This window comes from Patiria miniata, unplaced genomic scaffold (assembly GCF_015706575.1).
Source record: "Patiria miniata isolate m_02_andy unplaced genomic scaffold, ASM1570657v1 HiC_scaffold_13, whole genome shotgun sequence".
Classification (NCBI taxonomy): Eukaryota; Metazoa; Echinodermata; class Asteroidea; order Valvatida; family Asterinidae; genus Patiria; species Patiria miniata.
The window spans coordinates 10,829,924-10,843,817 of NW_024037051.1; the positions used below are offsets into that span (position 1 = coordinate 10,829,924).

Below are 13,894 nucleotides of genomic sequence, written 5' to 3' on the forward strand. Positions count from 1 at the left end.
ATGTGGTCCAATTTTCCAATTTGTCTTGAGTTCAAAAATAAATAACTATTAATACAAAAACTTCGCAGTCAAAACTTTAAAACTGCACTAACAAAACATCTTTAAAGGCAACATACAACATTTGCAAACATCAAAAAACAAAACTACCAAATTTTTATGAAATACCTTATTAGACCGTTAGTGCATGACAGCCTAAGGCATCCTGTAAAATCGTGGTACCTGGTGTGCTGACATTTTCAAGAAAGGTGGAAATTGCGTATCAATTTCCAACAACGGTCGGCTGATCATTGTTGGAAAAAACCTGACCTTTTTTAAATACTGCCCCCAATTTACAAAATTGAGTTAGTTCACATTTTGTTTGCAATCGGTTACACATCTGTGAATGGGTACAAGCCAGCTAGTCTGGTTCCCTGACCTTACAATTTCACGACGTCTATAAATTGGCGGTCAGGGAACCAGACTACAAGAACAAGATTTTTTTCTTGTTTTTTTTTCCAGCATCGGTACATGTACGAACACAAAACTTTCAACAGGTCAGTGTAGCCTAACAGTCTTTGCTATGAAATACGAGCCCCCAAATCCATCAATTTTTGAAAATTAGAGCAAAATCAAATGTTGTTTATTTAACAAAGATTCCTTTTTAAGCACAGGAATGAAAAGAGGCCATGAAATTCTTCAATGCAGTCTACACCGGTCTGAAGGCAATACCCCCGACCTAAAAAGTTCATTATTACCACATCTGTAGAGAGGCCGAGGCCCACAACAGCATTTAACCCCCATTGCTCTCCCAGCAGAAGCCAAATTATTTTGCCCAACTTTGCTAATTGGACAAGTTTCCCCAAGGCCCAAAGGGCTGGGAACATACAGGTTTGTTACCCCCAAAAAATCAAACCAGACCACAGCTGTGTGGTTTTTTCCAACATTAAATTGTTGGACATCACTCCACAGATGTTCATAATCACTGGGGAAAAAAAGGTGTGTTCCCATGCACCTATCTATACCATGTTCAATAAAGTAGAAAAGTACATGTATAACTTATTTTTAAAATTAGAAATAGCTTTGTCTTTAACTTCGTGATGACTTAAAGCTATAGTCCATCATTTGCAGCCATCCGTAAAAGTAACTGGCGTATTATTGTTGAAAAACATACTTGGTTGAAAGATAGTAAGTGGACTAAACTCCCTGTGAAATTAATCTTTCTGGCAAGCTATCATTTTGAAGTAATCAACGAAAGAAGGCCTTTCCAACGATGCACCGTAGGAAAATTTAAATTAGTAGTTTGTTTTGTTTTTTGGCGCAGTGCGCGCAAGCATTGGCACGACGCACAGGCGCGCGCGGTTGCTATAATTCGTCGGATCAGTGCGCGACATCACGTAAAGCTGCAATTCAAAACAATTCAAAACATGATTCAGCAACTTTTGATTTGAAATTGAGATCCTAGAATGCTGTTTTTCTCGGAATATACAGCTGAAGCTGAGCTGAAACTTCATCAGGTTAGTTGTTCAGTATCCTTCATTAGATTTTGAACACTTTTGTTGCTTCCAACGAACAAAATGCACAAATTACAAATGATGGACTATATATCTTTAAGAAACACCAGCATTTGTTAAAATCTGCACTTTTTCTTTTAGAGATTAAAAAGCTCTGCTAAACTCCAATTCATAACAATGTTTAATACAAATAATAGGAAAGGGAAAAGTGCTCATTACACAAAGCTATCCGATAAGGTTTTTACTATGAGTATGATTAAAATGGAAATTTCACAATGCATCCATACACTCTAGAGCTGGGTGAGTAACCTGAGTACTCGAGTACTCGTACTGAGTAGTGTTTGCTATACTCATTGTTCTACTCTAGGTTTTTCACCAAATCGAGTACTCGTCCTGGCGCGAGTAGAAGTAGGTACTCACGAGTAGCAATTTTGTTTTACAAGTGCTGATATACATGTAGAAAACAGTAACCACTTTGCATTTCTGCGCCAAACTTGTCTGTTGTATTAATACGTCCCCGCAATATTAAGGAATCACTACCCCCATCTGTTTCCTTGGGATTAATTCCACTAGAACTCTCAACCAATACGTTTTCAAGTCAAATGAGCCAAAAATATGCACAGTACAGATATCTCAGTGCTGAAGAATGTGGCGTATCTTCCACGCTGTTTATTCGTAGTAACTTCCTTCTTAGTAATGTTTAAGCCATTTTTTCCCGTTTTTATGGGAATTTAGTAAACTACTCACGAGTGCTCGACTACTCGCAAGTAAATTCTCTGCAAGTAATCGAGTAGGAAAATCCACTACTCGCCCAGGCCTAATTTAAACATGTCCCGGAGTACACGTGCAGGTAGCTCTATGTCTGTATGTACATGTACATGTAATTCTTGAATGTACAAAATATGTAAAATTAAATTCAATTTCATTTCTCATTTCTTTTGCCTTTTCTGGGGAGTAAAACTCAAGTCAACCTGATATACCAGAAACCTACTTTTCCATGGAATGACTTGCTGGTTTCTGGCCGAATAAAGAGAAATCTAGTCCATTTCACGCATGCAGGTGTTTTGCCCTCAGCCCTGCAGGACGCCAACAAGCAAAAGGTCTTTCTCGTCTGATCAGCAGACTCCGTTATAAATATAATAAAGCGCTCAATTGAATGTTCCCGTTGTGGGCCTTCCAATTTCTATTCCTCCTCCTTAGTTTTCAATTGATGGATTATTCCAAAAGCCCTGTGGGGAGTATTATTAAGGAGGGTTTTGTGCCACAAATTAAATTACTTTTTTTTCTCTCCAGGAATTGTGTTCTTAAGAGCACTGACCCTCTGAGGTGGGATCGAATTCGGTGACTGCGGTCCTCTCAACACATACAGTTTTAAGTAGAGAGCTCAATGTCAAAAATCTAAGCCTTTGAACAACTGAATCTTTTCGATTTTTGTCGAGTGAAACCACATACCCTGGTAGAAGAAGCCCGGGGTTTGTTTGTAATTTGTGCCAAAACAACATGTCATTCAATTTCAGTGGCAGCTGCAGTATCAATATGGGCCACACAACATTGGCTTGGGATCAATTTCATGCTGTTCTGCTTATAAGTACGCAGAAAAAAATTGCTGCTACACATACATGTACATAACTACTGCAAGAAAAATCTGCATTCACTGTATTTTGTGGGTTTGCAAAGAAATTTGACTACAATACAAAATTACTTGTACATTCTGTAAAAATTCTGTGTGTTATACTGGTTTGGTGCTGACTGAACCTGTATTTGTAAGAAGAGAATTTGGCTCAAAGGCTCAGAATGTTGCCGCGAGTACTACCGGGCTAGAGCCAGAAAATTAGGCCCTGAATGGATAGAAGTACCACTGATTAGAAATACCAGTAGAACTGACATCACACTTTTGCTCATGAATATGGAAATTTGTATACAGCATAAAAACCAAAAAAAAAAAGGCACCAAAAATGTCCTTAAAAATGGCAAAACGAAAATTGAAAATAAGGTTCAATGGGATGCAACGGTACATTTTCAAGGACTGTATTTCCAAAAATTACATGCATAGGCCTTTTAAACCTCCAGCCAGATTTCAATCCCTTGTGATTCAATCTATCATTTTTTTTGGAATTTGGGGAAAACCAAACCATGGTGTCAGCACCAATGGTGTTGCCTAAAGAACTTTTAATAGAGGAAGAATAATGGCTACAATCCCCATCTGGTACGCTGAGCGGCGGGGAGTCCCAACGAAGGTGGCAGACTGGAATTGACATGGACAACCAAATCCCAACAGAAACCAATTGAGCGTGAGACTGGTGCTCGGCAGGGTGCCTGTTGGAAAGGAGGACAAGGGGCCAGGGCACTGATCTGGAATTCTGGATTCATGCTTTCCTTTTTTTTCATCTTCTTAATGAACTGACCCAGAATATGCTGGGGCTTGCTACAGGCTGCATGCCGTGTTTTGAGGATGCCCTGCAAAGTTCGGTGGGATGGATTGGGGTCGTTGGCATTATACAACAGGCTGAAACAGCAAAGGGGGGTCTTTTAAGGCATTTTGGAAAATTTGTTTTTAAATATGTGTGTATGTTCAGAGAAGAATGTACATATTGCATGTAATTACCGGTACACGTACAGTGTATCCCTAGGGAAAAATCTGACTCTGTTTTTCAAAAAGGATACATAACAAATACAGTGCATGGCACATGACTTCACGAAGCTCATGTGAAAGGCAGCTGTCATTTTCTCAAAGGGTTTCCAAACTTTTGCAGAAAATTGTTGAAAAACATCATCAGATTTGAAACGTTACTTGAAAAACAAAGTCATTCGTGAAGCATTCATCCAAAGAAAGAGAACATTTCACTGGCCGAATACGGTAGGCTACAGCGCATCCAGCATTTGGCAATATGCATGCGTAAATGCGCAAACTTTTGCAGAAAATTGTTGAAAAAAAATCATCAGATTTCAAACATTACTTGGAAACAAAAGTCATTATGAAGCATTTCATCCAAAGAAAGAGTACATTTCATTAGCCGAATACAGTAGGCTACAGCGCATCAAGCATTTGACAATTGCATGCGTAAAGGCGCACTTTTTTCTAAACAGAAAAAAATATCGACGTCAATTTTTCCTACGTGACATTGTGCACGTACCGGTATGTCTGCCATTATTCGAAAGTGCATCAGTCCGCAGTCATCTCAAAAAGAGTAGAAAAAGCCCTAAGGCTAATCTAGTTTTGGCAAAAGTGAGAGCTGAATTCAATAATAACTTGTTAAAAACCGCCAGACAGTCTCATTCAACTTCAAAGAATTCCAAGAGCATGCATGTTAATCATGGGGTTACAAAAATCTTGGGCATGGCCACTGAATAAAAAAATATAGTTTATGGGGTTGGGTTTCTTTAACGGGTGCCCGGGTGCCTGGTTTTTTTTTCTCCATATGGTACCCAAATCCTTTACTACTTGTAAATGCACACCCCTAATGTTCAGGGCGAGTCAAAAAAGCGGAACCCAAACTCCAAAAAATCATATTTCATATTTTAAAAAAAATATGTAGCACCAAAAATAATAATGACTGGAAAGCCAATTTCATAAGCTGCTTTTAGATGAAAAACTTACTTAAATTGGTCAATTCATTCAAAGAATATCACCATTTATACACAATGACACTAAAACCTGTCTCATCGAAAAAAAATGTGATTTCAAGAATCATCGTCACAATTGTCTTCAAACATCATCAGCGATAAAATCTCAGTTTAAACGTTAACAAATATTCAACAAAGTCATTTTGAAGGCCCGTCTTTTAAAAAAAGTAGATTTTATAAATCATATTGTTTGCCTAATCAGGGTTGTTAATAAAGATATTGTGTACTACAGTTGTTGAAACAAGAATTCCATGTCATTTTCTTTGTTGTTCCAAACAGTCAAAACACACAATAAATTGCTTTTTTTGGACGAGACAGGTTGTAGGGTCATTGCGTTTAAATGGTGATATTCTTACAGATTGAGCAATTTCCGTAATTTTTTCATCTAAAAGTAGCTTATGAAACTGCCTTTCCAGTCATTATTATTTTTGGTGCTACATATTTTTTAAAATATGAAATCTATTTTGGGGGTTTGGGATCCGCTTTTTTGACTCACCCTGTATAACTCGGTGGTTTAAAAACTGTGAAACTCATCAGAGGCATTTTGTCAAATGTTTCCCTTTTTTTTAAGCGGAAATCAAAACACTCGTTTTTTTTTTTTTTTTCAGGAACAAGATTCTTTCAGGTCCACCAAACACAGTTTTGATATTAGCAGCCTTACTGTAGAGTTTGTGAAGCTGAACAAAGCTTAACCACTTAACTGGTGTGAAAAGGTTTACAAAATGATTCATCTGAAGGCACAGAACTGTTGCCATTCATGTCCTGACTTTTCTTTGCATTCAAGGTGAAGCGATCATGGTGAATTTGAGCTGTGATCCATCATTTCAGATCGATGTTTTGGTGGAGAAAATGTAAACATCAAATTCTGGCAAGCCTTATCATGTACATAGCATAGTAACTTCATTGAGATTCTGTTCACCCTTGTACACCCTCAACCCGCCCTGCCTGTTATACCGCCCCAACACTCTACAGTTCCATGTTTTCATGGAGGAGTAAATTATACAGTGTTATTCAATTTAATACAAGTGCTGAAGGGCTAAATTTATTTTGAGTATTTTATTTCCAAAAGACATCTATCCCACATTCATGAACGCACACATACTGAAATTTGTATCCTTGTGGAGACATTTCTTTGTTTTTGTGTACTAAAGTTTTCGAGTTTGAAAGTACAGTTTCAAAATGCTCTTATTTTCACCAGAATTAATTTCCTTGGCTGAAAATCGGATTTTAATATCCCTTTGATGAATTTGAATGAATTTCTACGCATGCAGTTAAAAAAAAAAAAGAGGGGGAGGGTGGGGTTCGACAACCTCCTTCCATTTGACCATTTGCATACTTTGAAAAAATCCCACATTTCCTTTTAAAATGTAATCATGACTCTTTGTTTAACTCTCCAATGCAAACATACACTCTGTGCAAAGTTGTCCGTCAATATCAGTCAAGTGAATGTTTTTTTTACGATTATGAGCTCCCAGCCTACGGTACACATAAAGCAGGATTGACTGGCTGTGACTGTTTTATGTAACTGTGACTGTGGCTGTGACTTTGCTTTGACTGTAGGTGATTGATAAACCAGCTGTGCCTACTACTTAATGGCTGCTTTTGTCGGTTGACTGAATTTGACTAGTCACAGTTCCAGTACTTGCTCGAAATATGATCTGACTGACTAGCCTGTGTAAAAGGCATGGCAGGGGAAGTGGACAAAAGTTTTGACTGTCTGTGACAGTTCAAACAGCAGGAGGGTTAAATTAAGGCAGTTGGTCTCTGTAAGTGTGGACTTCAACAGTTACCTCAAATTTTAAAATCCTCGATCAGCCAGAGGTTCTGCAATTAATTCTGACAACTCATTTCAACTTTCATCCCAAAATGATATGTGGAATAGGGTCATTGAGCAACAAGCTAATTTAGGCAAAACACTCTTTTTCCTCGAAGCTCGTGATTCATGGGATGATGTCCTCACACTACCGCATGTACGTCATCTATCCATTCCATCATTGCATAATTTAATTTACGTATAATACATTCAATTTGACAAACATGTACATGTATGTATGTGACCTTTTTTGATCACAGCTCGTAAAGTTCCCTTTGGTGTTGCATAATTAGAACATCAATATATCAAACATGGCATTAGTTACCCAACATAAAACACAATGTCCAAACCTCGCGTGAGCTACGTGCCAAATTTCAACATCATAAATGTTTCATTTTTGGCAACAATATGGACAAATAATAAAAATTGAATAATAAATTACGACGTGAATTCATGACAGCACACTACATTTGTAGGACACCAAATCTCTTTGCCCTTTATCGGGTTAGTCAGTGTGTCAATCATCAGCACTTCTCAGACTGCAATGATTATTAACATGTTCAACACGGGCCCTGCTTATTATTTCTTCTCTTCGGTTTATTTGAGTAAAATTTGGTAACATTAGAGAGGGGCAAATTATGTGTGTGAATTACATGTACATGTCACCGATACTGCCCAGGTCGCAGCCCTGGGACACTGAAACGTGCAGCTGTGCGGTAGATTGAGTTTGCATGTATTTATACTTGTTGAATGTGGGACTGAAGCCAATGCCCAATTGTGCTCTCCTTTAACTGTAACTCCCTGGGGCTTTTTTCTATAAAGAAGATTTCTAACCCTTCCAACTTTCTCCAAGGGATGTATACATGTAATATACATTGTACATGTACCGGTACATGTATTCTTTGTACATTTAATTAGGGACATCTTTAAAGGGAAAATACAACATTTGCAATCATCAAAAAAAATAAAACTACCAAATCATTTTGAAATACCTTGCTGGACTGTTAGTGAATGATATGACAGTGTAAAGCATCCTGTAAAATCATGGCACCTGGTATACTGTCATTTAAAAAAAAAATGGTATTTTTGTATCAATTTCCAACGCTGGTCGGCCAACCAGCGTTGGAAAAAAACTGGCTTTTTTTCAAATACTGGCCCCAATTGACCATCGCACTTGTTTGCAATCGATAACACACCTATGAACGGGTACAAGCCAGCTACACTGGTTCCCTGACCTTACAATTCCCCAATGTAGGTAAACTGCTCTGTTTCTTCTTATATGGAGTCAGGGAACCAGACTACAGGAAAATGATTGTTTTTCTTGGTTTTTATAGCATTTTCGAACCCAAAACCTCAAAAAAGTCAGTGTACATGTAACTGTATTTGCTACATATTTCCAACCCCCCAATTCCATCCATTTCTGAAAATTACAGCAAAAGCAAATGATGTATATTCCCTTTAAGCCTGAAATTACATACATGTACATGTACTATAAGAAAAACACATTACACGAGCAGTAAACTCAGACCTGTTGAACCCTGAAGCACATTGTACATGTACCTTGTAAAACCCCATAAAACCTGGTAAAACCTTGTTAAACATTGAGAGAAAAAAACTCAATTGTAATTTTGCATTCTCCCCTACTTTGCATCCTCCCCAAATTGTAACAGTGAGACTTCTGCAGGATCTACCAGTAGGAGGGTTAATTAGGATAGAAAACATTCATTCACTTATTTTTCCCTCCTTGCTTAGGTGGCCTCTTCCTTTAGAAGAAAAATCTCCTCCCCACGTTGATTCTTTAGTCAAGTAACCTCCTCAACTTAACTGGGACAGCTATATTAGTACTTGCAAAAAACTCCATCTCACCATAAAAAGGTTGTCTAGTACCCACAATGAACAAAGTGCCTCTCGTCATATACAGCCCCTGACCTATTAATCCAGACAGAATTTGGAGAAACGTCTTTCAATACCGTCACCCACAGAAAAAAAAAAAAATCATTTTTCCCCCACTTTAACCGACTTTTTTTTTACACAAAAGTATCCAATCAGTGAGCACTGAAGCGGAGATTTTTTTTAACACTACCGTAGTTCTTTCCCACGTCAAGGTGTACAACATGTGAATGTTCATGAACCATGACATGGGATAATCGTAACAAGCACAAAGAGCATTGCTCCAAACATGAATAAATGGTGCATTTTACTGTTCTTCATTCAACTCACGATACGGTGTACGCTTTACGAAAACTGAATTCAATCACAAGCAGATAATGGTTTCAACAAAAACGCTTTTCATTCTATACAGCAGCATTTTCTAAAACCTGCAACATTGGCCATGAACTTCTCAACTGACATTAACAACATGGAAAATTTACCAAGGTTTTAGACCCGATACTCTGGGAGAGGGAGCATCAGTAGAGCACCTGTAGGCCTCATGATCGTGAGATTGTGGGTTCGAGCCCCGCCGTGGCCATACGTGTTGTGCCCTTGAGTAAGGTGTTTTACCTCAATCACTCCTCTCAACCCAGGTGTTAAATGGGTACCGGCATTATTCATTGCTGGGAAGGTAACAGACTCGCTGTGGAGGAGGTGTGGTGATCCCCCCACAGCAGCATTTCATGGACTTGAGTCTGGCCCAATCGCTTTGAAAGAGAAATGGACACTCCGTTCCTGGGAACACAGGTTCATCCTTTTAACAATGTCTACCCTGGGCCCAATTTCATAGCGCTGCTTAACAGCCGACTTTGTGCTTACCGAGCCTCCATCTACTTCATAGGGACCAGTAAGCAGTAAGCACAGCAAAAGCACGCTTAACCCCAGAAGAAAACTTGGCTTAAATCAGTGACGTAACAATAGAAATCTCCATGCGCGCCCAACCGCTAGCATGAAATAGTGCTTAAGCAGCGCAGCATGATTTTCTGCTATAGTAAGCACAACTTTTCTGCTTACTGTTAAGCAGCGCTATGAAATTGGGCCCAGGTCAGAACTGGGGTTTATTGTTTTCAAAAAGAAGTGTGAATTACATGTGGCAATGTAATCTACCGGTATAGTGTTGTTCACATTTGCAGAAATATTAAATTTCTGAGAGAAAGGGGACACCAATTGTATAGGGCATGAACATGTACGTACGTGTGAAGTTAAAATATTAACGATTTATTGCAAGTAACTGATATCAATGGACCTATCAGTAGCTGTCTGAATTTTGAAGGCTACTTTTGCAGGTGCAGTTTTTTGGGTCCTTCTACTTTTGTAAAGGTTTCCCGATTTAATTGTCACTAGAAAGTACTTCAGAACTCTCACCTTCTTTACAATATACCGGTATAGTCACGTCATTTACGACTGTCGGTACTGGGTACAGATAGGTACCTTTTGTTTGTGCGGGCAGAAACTGAACCAAACAAAAATATGGCGGCTTTTATGGCGCCTATAAAATCTCTTTGTAAATGGAATATCCAATCCGAAGATTGCATGTAAATTCTAGATATGCTGTACATTGTACGTGTACGGGCCAGTGTCCAGTACACGTTGTATATGTACAGTGTATACGGTACGTACGAAAATACAGGCAATAACATGTAGTACGCATTGGTACCAACTTTTCAGTTTTGGCTATTAAATATTTGTCTGCTACTTTTGCAAATGTTTTTTTTTTGGAAATATATTCCCCTGCTTGATTGAAAAACAGAACATCATTCTTCAACCCCAACCTACAGGTAACTCCCTAGGAATTTTTGCAAGGAGCCTTCAAGAATCCTCCAAAATAAACCAATGGGCTGATGCTGCTAGAGGCCCTTTGCACTTTCTTCTTGGTTTTACTTTCAGGGAAGATCAGACCCTAGGGGAAGCAATGGTGGTTGGGTTCTACTGGTACATTATGTACCTTCCTAATTCTACAGAATCCTCCAAATCATCTGGTGTATTTGACGAAATCTAGGACTGTGAGGTTAAAAACCAAAATAAAACATTTCCAAACACAGAAATATGATGGCTCTGTTCCACTTATGAAACAAACCTTAACATGTACATGTAACTTAACATGCTCAGCTCTCTTCACATTTACAAAATTTCCCTGTAACCATCTCATGTCCAATTTATTATCTTCACTCCCTTAATTATCAGGCATGCATGCAACTGAGAAATGGCAGATTAAGAGGAAATTATGCAAGTTTTCACCAGATTCTCTGCAGCGTTCTGCAATTTTGAATGACACAAAAGAGAATTTAAAAAAGAGGACATCTGCTAATCAAAGAAAAAGTTGCATGTCTGCCTTCAAAGGGAATTTTTTTCTCACAATCCAACAATCAATATCTCACCTTTGAAAAGATTTTAAAAGAAAGAAGATCTCGAAGCCTTGATTTATTCTGAATAAACACATCGTAGGCGATGTTCACTGCTAAGACTGTCATTCCGTGCTCTTTGGTCAGCATGCTCATTGTCGCAAACAAGATGCTGAGAGTCAGGTAAATATATCTGTGCCATACCGGTAGGTGGGGCTGACGTTTGTCCTCGTCACTAGTCCTGAATTTTGAATGTTCTTTGGAAGAATCTCTCCGCCGGCAGTAACTGATGTAGCAGAGGAACGACAGCAGGAAGAAGAGGCAGGCTCCGACGTCGGCCCGCCCGACGATCCCTGCGACCGCTTCTGTGTGGACTGGATGCGCGGCAAACAACACCCCGGCGAGACATGCCGGAAATGTTCGCCGTAACAACACGACCCTCGCCGCGTAAGTGAACAGGGCAGTCACCAGAACGTGAAGCAGCACGTTGCCGAGGTGATAGCCGAACGGGTCTAGCTGTCCCAGGAGGTGGTTGAAGCGGTAGCTGAGGACACAGAGAGGGCGGTAGGACTTGTGGCTGCCGCTGTGGATGAGAGGCGTGCCCCAGAAGTCATCGTAGAAGATGTTGGAGATGGGCGTCTCCTGTAGAAGGTCCTGATTCTTGAGTATGGCACGCCTGAGAAAAAAAAATTTAAATAACCTGAAATGTTTTGCAATTGACCGTTTGGCATATCCAGAAAAAAATACGCAATTATGCATCAAGCTTATTCAACGCAACTAGAGCTTCAAAATGTAACATTTTGAATGTTTGCTTTCCCGAAGTTATTGTCATGCTGTTCCCAACAGCACTCTAGTGAAATTTTTGCAAGTGACCAATATCATGGCTTTGCAAACCCAAGAATTTCAGCTATGATCTCTAGTTAGTCTGAGATGATAGCAATGATTGCAGAGCTTCTGAGCAAACCATGTAAGCTCATACCAGTAGTTAATATGGGATGTGTACTGTACGATGTATGCATGTATATACGAAGTGCTAATCTGAGAACCTATACCTTTTATAGTTACATGATTCTTTGTTTATACTCCTTCTAACAATTACATTGTATAATGCTCAGCAAAGAAATTGACTGCAGCAGGCTTTGAATCTGCAACCTCCAGAATATCGTACTGGTGCTCCAAACAGAGCTATCCAGCCCTATGTTGGCATTTCTCCAGTTTGTCAAGATCTTTGTTCAAGGGGTGATGGTCAGAAGCCATAAACCCATATGCCATGCAGCCAGGGGTCACACCCTAAGTCATGATGCTAGCAACATTAGCAATGCTGCAAACCTGGGAAATAGCAAACAGGGATCACTCAGAGAGGATACAGCCTTTCAGTACAAATCATCAAATAAACCACAATTTGGGAAACCACAACATTTACACACACATTTATTTAAACCTCACAAAGTTTCTGATATCTGACTGTATGGATAATTTTGTAGAACACCAATCTTTATATATTTGTACTTAGTACACAAACGCCTTTATCTGTTCTCATGATTAATATCCAATGTAATCACTGTCCGTAAATAGAAGTTCTTCTGATAAAAGATACAGAACAGTACAGAGCAAACATCAGGACACACTTGAACAAGTTTAGATACGGTAATATGTGTCTGAACTGTACATGCACTAAAAGGGTACTGTAGTGTATCCAACAACAAATGAATATCAAGCCATGGACTAGAATATCATCATTTATTTTATGTAATTTGTAATGTACACAATGTACATGTACAACTCCACGAACTGACAGAAAAGCATATAGCCTATGTTCCATGTATGCATCATGAAACATGTATACGATGATGTATGGTACAGTACCGGTATGTACATGTACATGTATGTACCGGTATGTGAGGAAGTCAGGTTGGCGTAGCGGTACCGCTGGTATTTTCCTTGTCTTCCACTGTTGTGACCCGTGTTCGGATCCCGCCTGGGCCAACATGCGGATTGGGTTTTCAGTCCCTATCTGAATCTGTGGGAAGTTTCCCCCAGAATACCCTTCTGGGGTTTTTCTCCTACCGGTACCTCTAAAACTGTAATTTTTTCTCATTGTCCTATCTCTACACAGGTTTCTTCAGGCTTGCGAGCTACCTATACAGTGCCTGGGGCGCTTTTGAGGAATCCTTGGTTTCAGTACCAGAAATTAAAAGCACTAATAATGTACATGTATGGTACATGTTCATGTACACTGTACATGCTGCAGTGCTAAACTGGGCCTACATGTGAATGTTCAGTATGTTTTTTTTTAGCAAAGTTTAAATGGGTGAAATCATTGTAAACTTGATCCCCAGCATCGTTTGCTACAAACTACTGAAGACCCACACAAAAGGATGCAAAAACTAGAAACAGACCACCTGACTGAGGGCAAATTCCAATTTGTTGCTTTTGAATGAAGAAACAGTATGTACACAAAAGATGTGGTCGCATCGGTGCGTTTGGCGGCCCCCTTGCATCTCCCAAAATGGGGCAATTTAGGGGCTGTAAATTGCTTGGGCATATAGCCTGGGTCCATCGACCGATAAACAGGCAGGGCAATTTTCTACTTATTCACACCCCAGCTCTACCTAGGCTTTTGAGGAAAATCAACAGTCGGGCTGTTTTAATGAAAGCCTAGTTTTTTTGTTTGTCAACTGTTTTATATGTTG

General features: G+C 39.3%; 1 protein-coding gene across 1 annotated transcript in view; it reads right to left on the reverse strand.

Moving 5' to 3' along the window:
- The window catches only part of LOC119721569 (protein O-mannosyl-transferase TMTC2-like), a 61,951-nt gene that overhangs the window by 22,105 nt on the left and 25,952 nt on the right, over window positions 1–13,894 (reverse strand). The window contains exon 2 of the mRNA XM_038191648.1: window positions 11,238–11,877. Within this exon, the coding sequence (XP_038047576.1) occupies window positions 11,238–11,877 (640 nt within the window). The remainder of the gene's footprint in view (window positions 1–11,237; window positions 11,878–13,894) is intronic.